The 16779-nt window shown below is 35.6% G+C and overlaps 1 protein-coding gene across 1 annotated transcript; it reads left to right on the forward strand.

Moving 5' to 3' along the window:
- The first annotated feature begins 6260 nt into the window (after nt 1-6260).
- LOC132561427 (uncharacterized) lies at nt 6261-9876 on the forward strand. Its single transcript, XM_060226157.1, has 4 exons — nt 6261-6275; nt 7106-7519; nt 7924-8021; nt 8526-9876. Exons 1-4 carry the CDS (start codon nt 6261-6263, stop codon nt 9874-9876), a joined length of 1878 nt encoding a protein of 625 aa, XP_060082140.1.
- Nucleotides 9877-16779: the final 6903 nt, after the last annotated feature.

Genomic DNA, 16779 nt, shown 5'->3' on the forward strand with positions numbered 1-16779 from the left:
TTATTGTTACAAATTATTATAAATCTTATCGTAACAATTGGGTAGTTGTAACAAATTGGCACTCTTCAAAGCACAATGTTCCTGAAGATACTTGTAGGAGACAAGGAGAGCGGAGGTGCAGTATCACTCAGTATATTTATTTACACCAGTTATATCGAAATGTGTGTCAACGTTCTACAGAATCTAAATCTACTGATTTTGATAAATAATGTACACGTTTTAGATATTTGTACAAGTTTTTATCATAGAAGTGTAAAAAGGAAGAAAAGACAAAAGTATCGAAGCCAGAAACAGTGTACCCATTTTTTCTTCGTCTTTGAAGATCGATACAACTCACCATAATGACGAGAAAAAGGAAGATATTTGTGAGGGTCACTCAGTACTTACTTGTAAACTCGAAAGGATTGATGGCTTGAAAAAAACTTTCATGTCGTCGTTGTTGTTGCTGATGATAACACTGTCTTCTCATCATTAATGTCGTTGTTGTCGTCATTGTTGTAATTATTGTTCTTTATTGTTTTATCATTTTTGATGTTGTTGCCATCATTGTTGTTGTTTGTTATTGTCGTCTTGTCATTTATGTTGTTGTAATTGCCGTCATTTTCGTTCTTGTTGATGCTATTTGATGTTGTCGTCATCTCATTATTGATGTTGGTGTTGAGTTATTTTTGTTATTTGTTGTTGTCGTCGTCGCCTCATCGCCATCGTTGTTGTTGTTGTTGTTGTTGTTGTTGTTGTTGTTGTTGTTGTTGTTGTTGTTGTTGTTGTTGTTGTTGTTGTTGTTGTTGTTGTTATAAACACTATCAAAACAAGAGTGGAGATAATACCTTGGCAGGGTCTAATGCTTTTCGCCTTTTTATCAAGTGTATTCACTTTGCGGTTGGTTTTGTTTTTGAGTTATCCTTCTTCGTTGGTGTGGCGTTGATTGTGACAGAAAATGATGCATGTTTGAATTTCGTGTGTGTGTGTGTGTGTGTGTGTGTGTGTGTGTGTGTGTGTGTGTGTGTGTGTGTGTGTGTGTGTGTGTGTGTGTGTGTGTGTGTGTGTGTGTGTGTGTGTGTGTGTGTGGGTGTGTGTGTGTGTGTGTGTGTGTGTGTGTGTGTGTGCGTGCGTGCGTGCGTGCGTGTGCGCGCGTGTGTGTGAGGGTGTGTGTGTGTGTGAGTGTGTGTGTTGTCACTTAATTTCTTATATGGAGTTTTATAGGTTAACGCAGAGGTAAATATACAATTACAACTTCTGACCATTAGTCATTTATTATGAACGGGATATAATTTTAACCTTTTAATGCATTTAAGCTAATCAAGTGCACACAGCATTCATAAAGTGATTTATAAAATGGGGGGGGGGGGAATAATATGCTCGCCAAAATTTAAAATGGAATATCTTCGAGTTTCATAAATCACATATCAAATACAGACGAATTGAAGATTCTTTTTATCACATGTTCGACTATTCGGGAACGTACTGTTGAGCTGGACATAAATGTTATTATTTCTGGATTGTTTACGAGTTGTAATTTCCTGGACGTAGGTCACTTGGCCGCCTATTATAAGCAAGATTGATAGCTGATTTTTTTTTAATTCAAGTATAGCAAGCTATATATTTGTTTTCATATTGCTCGCAAGCGCTCACATTGGGCGAGTTCGATTATTTTCTTTAGTCAGGTTGTTCCATCTAATGTTGTTACATTTGTCGATCAAGACCAGACGATGTATAGTTGTGTGGTCTGTCCAAAGTGAATCAGACGCATTATGATATCTAGTTTCACTACACATGCGCAATATAATTTGTCAAAGTGAGTTCGCTCTTGATATGGTACGGATAACATATAGTTTGGTGATCGGACTCATTAACTTACATACTAAAACTAAGGTAGTTATGTACCACACATTAACTTACATATTATAACTACGGTAGATATGTACCACACATTAACATACTATAACTACGGCAGATATGTACCACGCATTAACTTACATACTACAACTACGGTAGATATGTACCACACATTAACATACTATAACAACGGTAGATATGTACCACACATTAACATACATACTATATCTACGGTAGATATGTACCACACATTAACTTACATACTATAACTACGGTAGATATGTACCACACATTAACATACTATAACTACGGTAGATATGTACAACACATTAACTTACATACTATACTTCTGTAGATATGTACCACACATTAACATACTATAACTACTGTAGATATGTACCACACATTAACTTAGATACTTTATAATGGTGGATGTGTACCACACGTTAACCTAGATAATTACTGTAGATATGTACCACACATTAACTTAGATACTTTATAATGGTGGAGGTGTACCACACGTTAACCTAGATAATATAATTACGGTAGATATGTGTCATATATTGACTTACAATGAAAACAAAACAACACAGTATGACTGTTACCTGTTTCCGTATCAACCTAACTAGCAGAATTTATTTTGATAACATGACATTGATGGTAACCACGTGTCCATCAACATTTCATATTTCCTTTTAGTTTACACTTTTAAATATCTAGTTGGTGTGGGCGTTAACGTCACAATGATTGACAGCTTTATCCTTGGTTTACCAGTGCGTATTACCTTGTCCTATACCAGAAACAGTTATATTAGTGGTGTTGTAGCAGCACGTTTTGTGTTCAGGTAAGAAAGACGCTTACATTTTAAGGAGTGTCAGGTGTATGAAAGCCAAGTCAAGACGGTCAAGAAAATACCACCACGTCAACGTAACCCAAACTCCACTTAAATAATATACGTAGACTCCTGAAAAAAGTATTAGAAGAATAAGGCCAAATATTCCGGAGGAGTAAGCGTTTTCTGCTCCATCGAAGACACCCGCCATGTAAATCTTGGTCAGCTAAAGTTAGTAATGTAACGTTTTAAAATGAGAACAAGGTATACAACAACGAAACCAACAAAACATACCTGCGACAGGTCCTTATGTTAGTCTGGAAATATCTGGAGGAAGAATCTGACTACCAATAAAGGATACGTTTTTCCCTATTAAACAAGTTATTGAACTACAAGCGTACTAGAGCCGGATTTGATAATGATCTCAAGAATTCCAACTCAGCGTTCAAAAATCAAATATTGATATCTGAGACTCGCCAATGACAGTTCGACCTCAGAATGAAGGATAGTACAGTGTTGATTAGAACTCATCGTCAATGTTTACAGAGTTTAGAGAGAATGAAGACATTAAAGACGGTAAAACGCCTTTGGCAAATAAGAAAAACACTCTTTTTCTGAATGTTACATTGAAACTGATATTTCATTGCTTAGACCGATCTTCTCTTCAGCTCAATAAGTCGAGCTTAACGCTACTAGGTCAAAGGTCACGCGTTCAATCTTCGCGAAGACATTGAAATTAATAGTGAACACCTTTCACAGAAAAAAGTTTTCCGGTTACCCTTACAATGCTGGCGACAATGCCATTCATTCTCTGGTAGGAATGACAAATATATTGGTAAATATCCTAATGAATGATAATTTAGACTGTTTAAAAGAGTAAAGTCTTCGTCAGTCGAAAAGGAAGAAAACTAAAACAAAACAAAAAAAAACCAAAAAACAAAACTAAAACAAAACAAAAAAAAAAAAAAAAAAAAACAGAAAACAACACATCTTCCTTTCCGCATATTATTTTAAATTATTCAGATAGAAATAACACCATGGTGTCGGTAGAGTATTTCCCTTCCATGTATGGTTATTATGATTCTTCATATCAATCAATTAAAGTGCATTTCATGTCAGTTTGATTACTTTATTCATTAATTAACAGATGTTGGTTGAAGAGCAAAAGGTCGAGAATAACGTATCAATTCTCTCCAGTTTTACATGCTGTTGTTCGACATAAGGATGTCACGTGATCATTTAGTACGTCAGCCGATCAACTACTGGATGAATTAAACATGCAATAAAAATATCTGTCAAGGTGATATATCAAACTCTAAATTAATTTGTTTTCATTGTGTAATCATTTTACCACAAAACACGATATGTCAATAAAAGACATGACTGGTGTTATTCGAATTTCTATTTTTTTGTAAAGTGAGACTTTAACAAATGCAATAATTCAAACGAATCGAATTCTACGACGGAAAATCACAAAAACCAGGTATACCGAACAATATCAGTGCAGAACGCACGACACACCGACACAAGTACGTAATACATCCGTGTAAAGTACATCAAACCTGGCCAGTAGGGTCTTAATCAGTGTACCCTACACTCAACACTAAACAACACAAGCAGATAATACGTCGTGTACCCTACACTCAACACTAAACAACACAAGTAGATAATACGTCAGTGTACAGTACACCAAACAACACAAATAGATAATATATCAGTGTACAGTACACCAAACAACACAAGTAGGTAATACGTCAGTGTACAGTACACCAAACAACACAAGTAGATAATACGTCAGTGTACAGTACACCAAACAACACAAGTAGATAATACGTCAGTGTACAGTACACCAAACAACACAAGTAGATAATATAATACGTCAGTGTACAGTACACCAAACAACACAAGTAGATAATACGTCAGTGTACAGTACACCAAACAACACAAGTGATAATACAGTACAGTACACCAAACAACACAAGTAGATAATACGTCAGTGTACAGTACACCAAACAACACAAGTAGATAATACGTCAGTGTACAGTACACCAAACAACACAAGTAGATAATACGTCAGTGTACAGTACACCAAACAACACAAGTATACGTCATACAGTACACCAAACAACACAAGTAGATAATACGTCAGTGTACGTACACCAAACAACACAAGTAGATAATGTCAGTGTACAGTACACCAAACAACACAAGTAAATAATATTTCTCTCCGAGATGTTTCATCATTGCTGATTGTCAGTATTTTTTCACGAAACCTCACAGAAAATTCACAGATTTTACTATTCAAAGTGGAGTCAGCGAATCGTGATGGAACCTTCCCTTAAGACGTTTTGCTCAATTCAGGATAGTTGTGGGCCCCATCCTTTGTGGATCCTCGGCAAAGAATATCCAAGTTTCACGTGGAAACTTGGAGAACTGATTAAATTGTCGTATCGTTATATGACAGAACCCGTTAATTGTAAATTGTGTAAAAGACATGTCGACGACATAGCAGTACATTTCCTTATTCAATGTCCATATTTGTTCACAAGCCGAGACAGATTACTTGAGTATTATGTCAATTTCCTAGATGTCCACGAATACGTGGCTTTCGATAACTTGGAAGACCAACAAAAGACTAGCTTCATTCTCGGAAGTAAGCAGGATTTAGCACTTGATTACGAAAGATGGTCGGTTTTGATGCTGAACACTGCGAAATTTGTATATATTATGCTCTGCGAAATGAACACTTTAATTGAAATTTAACTCTGCAAAATGAACATTTTTTTTCTGTAGAATTAACTCTAATATGTAATTATATCGACAAACATATGTACTGATGAAATCTCTGCAAAGAGGAAATAAAGAAAGTCAGTCAGTCAGCTGTTTACGATGCCGTTACATCCTTGTTTCTATTACTTAAGACAACTTCTTTGTTAAAGCACAGCTGTAAAAACTTATGTGTCAACAATGCTTCAGAATTCATTGTCCTACGTTACAGATGTTTGAATACATGTTATTCGTTTTAACATCAAAAGTCTCAGATAATTAACAATGAAACAATCACTTCTCTGTTTTAACGGAAGTTCGCTTCAACATAAACAGGTATAATTACATTCAAATATGTATCGGTGACGTCGAGTCTAACCCTGATCTAATTCTAGTTCATTTGCATAATTAGAGTCAGGGCTTCAATACACATAATTATGCATAAATTTAAATCCAATATACTGAATAGAAAAGCGGATTGGTTGAACATTAATACAAAATACGGAGACAGGTTTCATTAATCAGAAAAGGCACGGATTACACGACGCTAGTATGGTAAGGCGATATTGATAAAGATGTTTAATATTTTCAGTATTAAAAGTATTAAATTATAGATATAGTAAACTATAACAGTAGTATTAATAAGTGTATAATTTTGTAATTATTTTCTCTGTAATTATGATAAATGATTAATCTTTGACTCAATTACCAATGTAGGTATGGCAAAACTTATGACTGATTATAGGGTAGTTGACACAGGTGACTATAAGTATGGTAAATGTCTGAAAAAATCAATAATAAATAAAGTATATGTATAATAGACATAATGTACTATATGCAGGTAGGTATAAGACAGACTGTAATATGATACTTAAATCATTTTAAAATTTCTAAACTCTACCGTACCTACATGATATATCATTCTATATATCATTGTTTTATCGAGTACAATGTAAATACGACGTTACACAACTTTTTTTATATTATACGAGATAAAACTAGGTTGAAGTTTTTCATTGCGAATTAAAATGAAAAATCAAGTTTCAGGAGTCAAATTTGAAATAGAAGCAAATTGAAGTATTGTTTAGTATAAAATGGTAAGTTTTTTGATAAACATCGCAGAAAACTATCTTTTTCCTTTAAATAATATCACATGCTGTTACGACTCAAATTTAACAATGCTAACTGCTGGTTTTTTTTAACTCGTTACTGTTAAATAATTAATTTTCGATTGGGATTTATTTTCGATAACTTTGTGGTTACCAACCCATGAATTTACAGTACCTATTGGCGTCACTAAAGTCGATAACGGCTCATACGGAGAAATATTACATCGGTGTATTCGCTTAGTTACATAAAATTGACATATTTAATTTATTTTTTTTAATTTCTTTATTTCATATCATTTTAAAGTTCTATAGCTATAATGGAAGTCTTATTTTCTACTGAGCTTAGTGATATGTATTGATGGAACTACCTTATCTTACCTCTTGGTTTAATTCCACTTAACTACATTTCCATGGGTCTTAGTGTAAATCATTCGTTTGTTCATTAAATTCCATGTTTTCATTGAATTTAGTTTCAGAAGGTTTCAGAAGTGGTATGATATTACAGAAACATACTATTAGACTGATTACTGATTAATGTCAGGTATTCTCTTTCACTTTTCAGGCTGTAGGCATTTTCTCCGTGGTACTTTGTGCCATTATATGCATTACCCATATTTCGTCTGTCGTGTGTTTTGACAAGATATCAGATCTTCAGATCCCCACGCATGAGAAATACCTGTACACCTGTGGTGATAAAGGATTGTCGCTTGGGAAGGTCACCAAGGAGCAAGAACAGCAAAACATCATCTCTCTCATTGAGTGTCTAGGCAATGGAGGAATACAAAAAATAGCACCAAAAATGAAACAAGAAAAAGCGAATAAATTCAGGGAGGTGTTACGTCAGATGAAAACAGGTCACTGGAGACTGAGGCGACAAGTATCGAATGAAGTACAGCCACGGAAGGAAGTCAGGATGCTTTCACCCGCGGAGTGGCAAATTCTGAAAATTCGATTGAATTCAGTGAGGGAGAGTGGTGTAAGTGTACAACTTTATCCTTATTTTTTCGTAACGGATATGGTGAAATTGATACATACATAAATACCACTTATGTACAGGAACACACATTTGCGCGCAAATAAACACCCCTTCCTTTCAATCACATTTTAGAATTCTGTGACAATATACAACAAATACATAACGCATCATATGTTCTATTGCAATGATGTTAATGCCACGCCCCTTTCGTTATTTAGGTTGGTTCACAGGAAACCATACCTGAAGCCGGAGTTAAGAATCTAAGTTTATAACCCATTGCAAGGAACTTGTTGACAATTTTCTTTTGGACAATTTCATTTTAAGGGACCGAATGAAGAAATATTTCTGAAGTAAGATAAAGTTTCAATGTTTAATGTAAAGTCCTCGTCTTATTCTTTAAACAGTTTTACCAGACCATTGTGGATTTCTTCTCTGATGAAAGTATTGCCGGAACCAATGGCGGACCTGCCTTCCTGGGTTGGCACCGCGTCGCTTTATTATGGTAATCATCAAACTATATACACAAAAACAGTGTTAACTGTTGAATATATGACATACAACCCGATCTTTAAATATTTTAAGGCAACACATACAATAGTATTTGAATTGAATGAGAAAATGGAAGCTGTCAAGGTCCCAGTTTTAGACTGATGCTGAGAAAAATGTGTTGAGGGGATTTAATGTTTGTAAGGAAAACAACAGGACATGTATTTGACACTGATAAAGAAAACGACATTTCAATGGCTACTGTTAAAATAATTTAATTGGTAATTGATGATGAAAAACAATAATACAAATTTGTAATGTATGCTATGTTACGGCTATAAATCATTACTTTTCTTCTGGAATAAATACAGCAGTTTGTTATAGATTTATTTAAGACAATGTTTATCTGTACCACAAGTTGCGGTTGTAAATTGCAGTTTGTGCTAAAGATAAGAATCTTCCTTTTAAGCTTAAATATTTACCTATATTATACCTATATATAAATATACCTTTATTTCAGGTTGGAGTTTTACCTCCATGTACCGATTCCCTACTGGGACTGTACATTGGATTTCCATATAACAGACCCAACAAAATCGATTTTATGGACGAAAGAATATTTCGGAAATGGAGAAGGAACTGTAAGAGTTGGTCCATTTATGAATTTTACTGAATCGGATGGAACTCCAATAACAAGGCGAATAGGACAAGCTGGCTCATTGATCGCTCGTGAAAACGTCGACTCGTTGATGACAAGGAAAAGCAACAGAGAGCTTGTGTACACGACCAACATTGCTTTAGAGGAGTATCACAATGGTGTTCAGGCGTGGGTGGGAGGCAGCATGTCGGGGCTTCTGACAGCTCCTTCTGATCCTATCTACTTCTTCCATCAGTGCTATATAGATAAATTATGGGAAGATGTTCGTCAGAATATGAAAGCCGCGGAAGATTATCCGTTTGATCCTGCTATCACTAATCCGCTACAGAATCCAGAATATGTTCTGGCCAAGTTTCCTTTCGATAGCCGATACCCTCTAGCGAACAGTGATTCCTACACCAGACATGTATCTGCTCGTGCTCATTATAGTTCGTCTCCAGCCCAGGCAACACAGGCTTGGGAGTGCAAGAATCCTGTGTTGAAACGTAAGCACGTGCTGGTATGGGACACGGATCGACAATACTGTGTGACAGGACAAGGAAGCGAGAAAGATTTCCATATCATTCCGGACTTACACACCAGTGCTAAGATAGTAGTGTCTACATTAAATTCACCTATGAATTTCCCACTTGATTCGCCGTTCAATTCTCCACTCCCTAAAAAACCAAAAATAAAATATGTAGCACCATTAAAAGATATTCGCGCCATATATCGCGCTGGCAACTCCATGAAGAAAATGAAAGAAGCACCAAAAATAATATCTTCTGTTCTGGAAGCACTTTCATCGCGACTTAAAAATGATGAACTTGATCGAGTCAAAAGCCAAACACAGAAGTCTTTCTCAACATCACAGCAATCTGTCGTTCTCCCTAACAATCATGTAAGTCCCGATAGCAGAATCTTTGATCATCCGGGCATGTCATTTGGACGAAGACCTCGAGTTGTTGCAGTGTTAGCCCCACCCCGTGCAAGTCGCATACATAAACCATTTAACACTCCTATGAGCCAGCCGCAGTCATTCCTCTCCCAATCACCATCAGAGTTGTCAAGTATTGCTTTCAAGCTTTTCCAGTCACCAGCAGTGGATCAGCGGCGTTCAGCAGTTCGTGCGCCTTCAGTAAACCCTCATCTGTTAAACAAGAAGTTTGCCGTTTCGAGTACAATCAATGTGTTGGAATCTTTATTAACTCGTCTTAGATCCATGCCGCGTTGATTCTGAAATAAGAATTAAAAGAAAAGTCAATATGAAGGAAGAACAAACTGACATTTGATAACAAATCTGCTCGCGTAACCTGACACTTGACTGTAACATCTATTTAAATCTATACCCGTGTTTACATAGATCAGTATAAAGACTGTGAAGCACAAGCGACATAGTAACTCGTTACCCTAAGTCTGAACCATCGTTAAAAGTATGGCCAGATGAGAGTGTCACAGGAACTCCATGAGCTTTATCTCAGTTTGTTAATATACTAGTATCCATATGCAAATTAACTAATAAATTATGTTGTGTTGGTAGCTTTTTTCTTCTTCTTTTCGCAAATCATAGATATTACAGAATTGTTCATGTCCAATTTTAGAGCACTTTGTTAAATAAATCAACAGTATGCTCATACTAATACTAAAATATTATCAAATGTTAGTTCCTTATTACTTCCTTTATCCCGTTCACACGGAGATGTCAGATCGATGTTAGATAAGTGTAATGTCTCTTCTTTTATCTGTCTGATACTGGGATATCTGATCGAGGGCAGATAATTGTGATGTCATTTCTTTATCTGTCTGATACGGAGATATCTGATCGAGGGCAGATAATTGTGATGTCATTTCTTTTATCTGTCTGATACTGAGATATCTGATCGAGGGCAGATAAGGGTGATGTTACTTTCTTTATCTGTCTGATACTGAGATATCTGTTCGAGGCCTGATATGGATGATGTTACTTTCTTTATCTGTCTGAGACAAGATATCTGATAAAGGGCCATTTATCAGTCTTTAATATCTGATGGAGATTTGATAAGGGTGGTATCAAAACAGTCATCACATCATATTTTATCTCACATTTTGGAAACAAAATGAAACGGGTAATCTTTTAAAGTCAAATTTTAAAATATCAAAATTATCATAAAGAGCTGTCATATGTTTGATGTGCTGTAAACGGAGGCGTATATTAGTTAAAATATTCGGTTGAAGTGGTATCGATCTAAGTTGGCAAAGATCCTATCATCAATCCGGAAACTGATATGACAACGCAAACAGCGCCACTATAACTTGGGCCAAATGCGTATCATCAGTGTGAATAAATGTCTTTTAAATTTTGTTTTATTACAATGATTTCTAGTGATTCTTATTAACTTGTTTAAATTAAATGATATTCTATGGTTATTTTATTGAGAATCTTGTCAATTTATCAAATACCGACGTCAGTTATTAGTACATTGAGTGACAGATAATGAGCCAATTTGACAGGCCTACAACCATATCAACTTAACACAATCTAATCCTGTCACTACTAAGGACAAGTTTTAGTCCCTACCTGATACAGAATGCTAGAAGTAAATACAAAAAGATAACAATGTTTATGGGATGTAACTCCATCGAACGTAGTCACGGAGAACATACACTGTCATAAATTAAGATTAAATCGTAATTAATTCATTCATCTGGTAAAAGAACAAAGGCTTTTGACACGATGACATGAACTATAAATCCGTTTGTCGACAGTAGGAACACGGATGTTAATTTAACGATGATGACTATAAAACTGTCTTTAACCCCACGCAAGGGACACCATCATTAAGTCCATCACATACCGTATATCTGTCATATATCTTTATATATAAAATTATACATATTTACTGTAATTTCTGTATTTCACCTTATAGTCTCATGGTTACTGCAAAATTATTAACTTTAGTTGGGAATTTATTTTCGTTCATGTATTGAGTGTCCTTGGTCCACGAACTCGTATGTTAACGAAATGCCAGATAAGTATTAGATTTATTGAGTTTTGTTCATCAATGAAATCAAGTGTCCACGAAACAGTAATTGTGAATAGATATATGTTATGTTTGTAATTACTTGCAAGCGCATGTTACGGTTATTAGTACATGTACTACATTCATACAGTATGTCCTTTGTGGCCATTCCTATAACTGTAGTTGTGACTGCGCATGCTTATATATTCTGTTTTTAGCCTCCATGCTGGAATAAAGAAACATGTGCTTGTACACAAACTTGATGTTATTCCTGAATGATAAACACACAGACGCTACAATATACACGAAAATTCGGCCCAAAGAAAATATATTATTTTACTACATGTATACATCATCAGTGGTATATGGTGGAACAAGCTAGATGGTTTCAGGCCAGGATTTGATATCCCTAATCGGCGCACCTCTGGAGGTTTTAATAAACAGCTCCGAAACAACAAAGGATAGAGGATCCACCTGAAGATGGAACCGCCTGACATCAGTAACATCAAGATGTATGAAGGTAATCTTATTCTGAACATTCAGTGACTGACGGAAAAAGCCGTCTGACGACTGCGAAAGGGCAGTGGCGACCTGGATAGACAAGATACAGCCAGGAAAGTCTAAGCACTAGGGTGTGAAGGTTTAGCACACCGAAGCGCATCTTCCATGAAAAGGAAACTACTTTAATCGCTACGAAACAATACATAACAAGACATTGAATATTGCTACAACTATGAGCAGTAGAGTGTGCAGTTGCGTTAAAGTGTGCAAGAATGAGCGGGTGCTGAATATCCATAATGCCAAGATGGGCTGTGCAACAACTCTGAGTCAGGCACAACATACAGATGAATCTGGTGAGACGGAGGAGGAGGAGATCCGGGATGACCACCACAGTGATCCCGGCCTCATTGTACCCTGGGAAGAGGAGGAGCGCAGCGAAGAGGATGAACAAGGCATTGTGCACGATAGAGAGGAGGAGCAGAAAAGACACACAGCGAGCAAAATTAAGGAGGAAAAGGCAGCGTTGCAGGAAGGTGACCAACGAACAATAACACATTGACATGGGAGCAGTTCGACAAGGATGTAGATATTATACTCAAAACCGCATTAGCTGGCAATATGGACAGGAAAGTGGAGGCAATGACAACAATCATTTATAACATCAGTATGGGTAGGTTTGAACTGGAAAAGCAAAAAACGTCAAGAACAGAACAAATAGAAATCGCCAGGAGGAAAGGGATATCCACTATCAGGAGGGATCTCAGGGCTTTAACAAAGCAGTTCAAGAGAGCATACAAGAATGAGAAGGCTGTACTGTCTGAATTTCGGGTCAATCTGAAGGAAGATCTTGATGATTCTGCGCGGGTCGGGGAGGAGTAGACGCCGAAGGAAAGATAGAATGAGTATGAGGGCTTTGTTTTTCCATCAAATCAATACCACTTTACAGCACGATTATTCGGAAAGAAGTGATCGGGAAGTTGGACATGTAAGAGAGAGGAAACGGAGATGTACAGTGACCCGAGTCGTAAGGAAGTTCTTGAATATCTTGACATTCTGATGACACCAGATAATCCAACAGATCTGTTAGACGCCAGTGAACCAAAGTGCATGGAGGTTATGTCGGTAGCTAGTCGGCAAGAGCGGCATCAGCGCCTGAGCTGAATGGTATACCATACAGAATGTATAAGAACTGCCCAAGGCTTACAAGGCGATTGTGGTAGCCTGGCGGAGAAAAAGACTGGCAGACAGCATGCACTATGCAGAGGGATGTTTTATTTTGAAGGAAAGGGGGCTGGGGCTCTGAAATGTTAGGGCCGTTCAGGACCATATTCTTTACTAAATGAAGGGAGAAAATCTTCCTGGCAATTCTAACAAAGTGCATAACAGACTACATGCTGAGTAACAAGTATATTGACATCAAAGTCCACAGAGGTGGTGTGCCAGGAGTATCTGGGTGTGTTGAGCACACAAGTCATTCGGGAAGCGAAGAAGAGGAAGGGCGATCTTGCAGTTATGTGGTTTGATTTGACAAACGCCTTCGGATCATTTCTACACAAGATGGTTAACCCCAGAGAGGTACAAGGTGCCAGTGAAATTTCGCCCCGTGCAGGAAGAATACTACAACCAATTAAAGATGCAATTCATTGCTCAGGACTATACAACATCATGGCAGCGCCTAGAAGTCGGAATCGCCACTGGATACACAATATCTGTTATTTTGTTCTCTACTGCAATGAATTTAATGGTGATCTCTGTCGAGTAGATGAGCCGAGGACCATACATGGCTTTAGGTATATGACAGCCACCACCAAAGGCCTTTATGGATGACATGACGATAGCCACCAAAACGGTGGTGAAGCCAAAATGGACATTGCAAAAGCTGGAGACAGTGATCACATGGACAAATATTACTCACGCAGACACATTTGCATCAAGGAAAATAAAGTAAAGAAAGAAGGTGAAAGTTAAAGTTAATTTCACTTCTGTATTTGCTATTTTGCCACCCAAGCTTGATTTTATAATTTTTTTCATACATAAAAGCACAAGGTAAGAAAGAGCTTGGAAAATATCTTTAAAGAAAGATGTGTAAAGAACTTAAAAAGTTGTATTAAATACATATTTGGCAAATTGTAAGGCTTTAGTGTTTACTACTGAATATCAAGTTGAATGAAATTTCTCCCCTTACTCCAGGTATTAGTAAATTTTGCTTTTGCAAAATCTTTTTAACATTTGATAGATTTTTCTGTATGTTATTGTAATCTTTTATGCTACTAGCCAATGCATTAATGTTATAAAGACATCTGGTTCTATAAAGGAACGGTCTAATTATAAGAATTACTATATTTTCAACCTTAGCATTAATACTGTTATTTGTGATAGAAAATATGCATTTTCATACTTTTTGTTTACCTGTGATATTTATATATTTAAGTTTAATGACTATATATGAAATTTTGTGCACTTTGTTTTTGCCATTTAAATTGACCAGTGGTTACAATTGTAAAAAACTTGGTATTTGATTTGTAGAAAATTCTATATTTTATTTCACTTAAAGTAAAGAATTACTCAAATATAAGTCCTTGGATCTGAAGAAAATTTATACGCAAGTGATATTTTTGTGAAAGTTCTTCAAATGTTAGGAAAGAAATAGTGTCTGAATCCTTTAGGAGATCAGCAATCATATGTACTCCTGATCTATACCATCATTTGTAGAAAATAGGTTTACCTGTGATATTTATATATTTATTATGACAAATGCACTTTGTCAAGAATGATCTTTATTGTAATTCTTTTATTTCACTAGAATTATCAAATTTGTACCTGGCAATGAAATTATTTATTCTTAAGCTAGTACATTATAATACATATTCACCACCAATATTTAATCAATGTTTAAAAGACCAATATCAATATTCTCATTTGAAATATATTTCCATTTTCTTTCAGTACTGTACAATCTTCTTATCCATCCTAATTTAAGAGAATTTATGAAAGCATTTAAATTTTCATGTCACCCTTATAATAATTATGAACAACAATGTTTCTTTTCATATAAGAATATATTAATGTCTTTTATCGTCTTTTCACATGTATTTGAAAAAGTCATAAATAAGTGGTTAAATTGGGATATCATCAATGACTTTATGATATGAATTTTACCCAAAGGCGTTAGTTTCCTTTTCTTTCATGTCCTAATTAAATCTTTAAATTTTACAATTTTCTTGTCAAAATTTAGTTTACCAGGACTAGGTCCACATTTAATTCAATTCCAAGTAGTGTAAATTTAGGGTTTCCCTAATAAATTTAAATTCAGGAAGCATGTTATCATTACTGTATTTCATACTTGTAATCCAAATAATTTCCGGTTTATCTACATTTATTTTTAAACCAGATATATTTTCAAAAATATCTAATTCTTTTAAGAATTCACGGAGTGATTTATCTGATCCATCTAAAGCCAGAAAAGTGTTGTCTGCATATTGGGATGTCAGAATCTCGAAATTTTCTGTTCTAATTCCCTTTATACTACTGTGTTTTCTTAAAATTCTACAGTGAAATCATCATATCCTGGACTTTTATTGTTCTTCATATTTTGAAGAAATTTCCTGCTTCTTTGAGAGTGATCTCACCTTCTAGAGACTGTGTAAGTTAAGGAGTATCATTAAAATTCAAATATGTTTCAAGATCAATGTCATTTAAATTTTAATTCTCTTTATATAAGTTTTTCATAGAACGTTTTAACATTCTCCAAAATATCATCTTTTGGAATTTCAGGGATAATTTAGGAATTAAAAATTCCTATTCTCTAGGCTAAAAAAGTAACTGGTAGTTTTACCCTACTTTTTCCCACTGGTGCGTTAGATCTTATTGTACAGTTTTTAGTTTGTACAACCGAACAGCTTTTAAAAAATTAGATACGGTAGAGCCAAATAAGGGATCGTGAAAAAAACTTATCAGAGTTATCAGTGTATTCGAGTTAAGTTTTAATAAAATTTTATCATTGGCGGGGATGGGGTAGGGGGGGGGGCTCCCCATCTAGATTTAAACATTTCTTCCATCCGATTTTGATATCTCTCAGTCGCCTAATAGGCTTCAAAAAGGGCGAAAAACATTAATACATGTATCTTATTCTAAACTTGTATTGTATATTATACCATCTGTGCAGAGGACACCGTTTTCCACAAACAGTGTTTTTCACACCCGTTGCGAAAAATAACCATGACGAAATTGACTGCGAGGTCATCAGCTATAAAAGGACCTCAAAAGGTAGTAATGTTAGCTATTGTTATCCGTTACATGTTTTAGTTCTGTGGATCATAGGTTAATAGAAGTTTAATACTCAAGACAAGCCAAATATGAACTTGAGTGTGAATATGTACAGGAACGAATAATGAAAATAAAGTATTGTTCAGTAAGAGGTAAATTCTATTCGCTGCGTAAACAATTGAAAATAAAGATAACCCTCCTTTTAATTAGAAGCTTGCAGTCCTATTCACTAGGACTCTCTGCATTCCTCTTAACATTTTCATGGTCTTCTGTTTTATTTATACGTTTTTAGATGAAATAACATTCAGTATCAATGGTAGATATTGTCCTGTCGGGATCTCCCTTTGCCTCAGGGAAGGATAGGAAAAAAA

The sequence above is a fragment of the Ylistrum balloti genome, unplaced genomic scaffold (assembly GCF_031769215.1).
Source record: "Ylistrum balloti isolate Yb309-2 unplaced genomic scaffold, AGI_CSIRO_Ybal_v1 Utg371204, whole genome shotgun sequence".
Lineage (NCBI taxonomy): Eukaryota > Metazoa > Mollusca > Bivalvia > Pectinida > Pectinidae > Ylistrum > Ylistrum balloti.

Coding starts and splice junctions, on each gene's coding strand:
- LOC132561427 (XM_060226157.1), top strand. Junction 7,520..7,923: donor ATTCAGTGAGGGAGAGTGGT/GTAAGTGTACAA, acceptor TTCTTTAAACAG/TTTTACCAGACCATTGTGGA. Junction 8,022..8,525: donor CACCGCGTCGCTTTATTATG/GTAATCATCAAA, acceptor CCTTTATTTCAG/GTTGGAGTTTTACCTCCATG.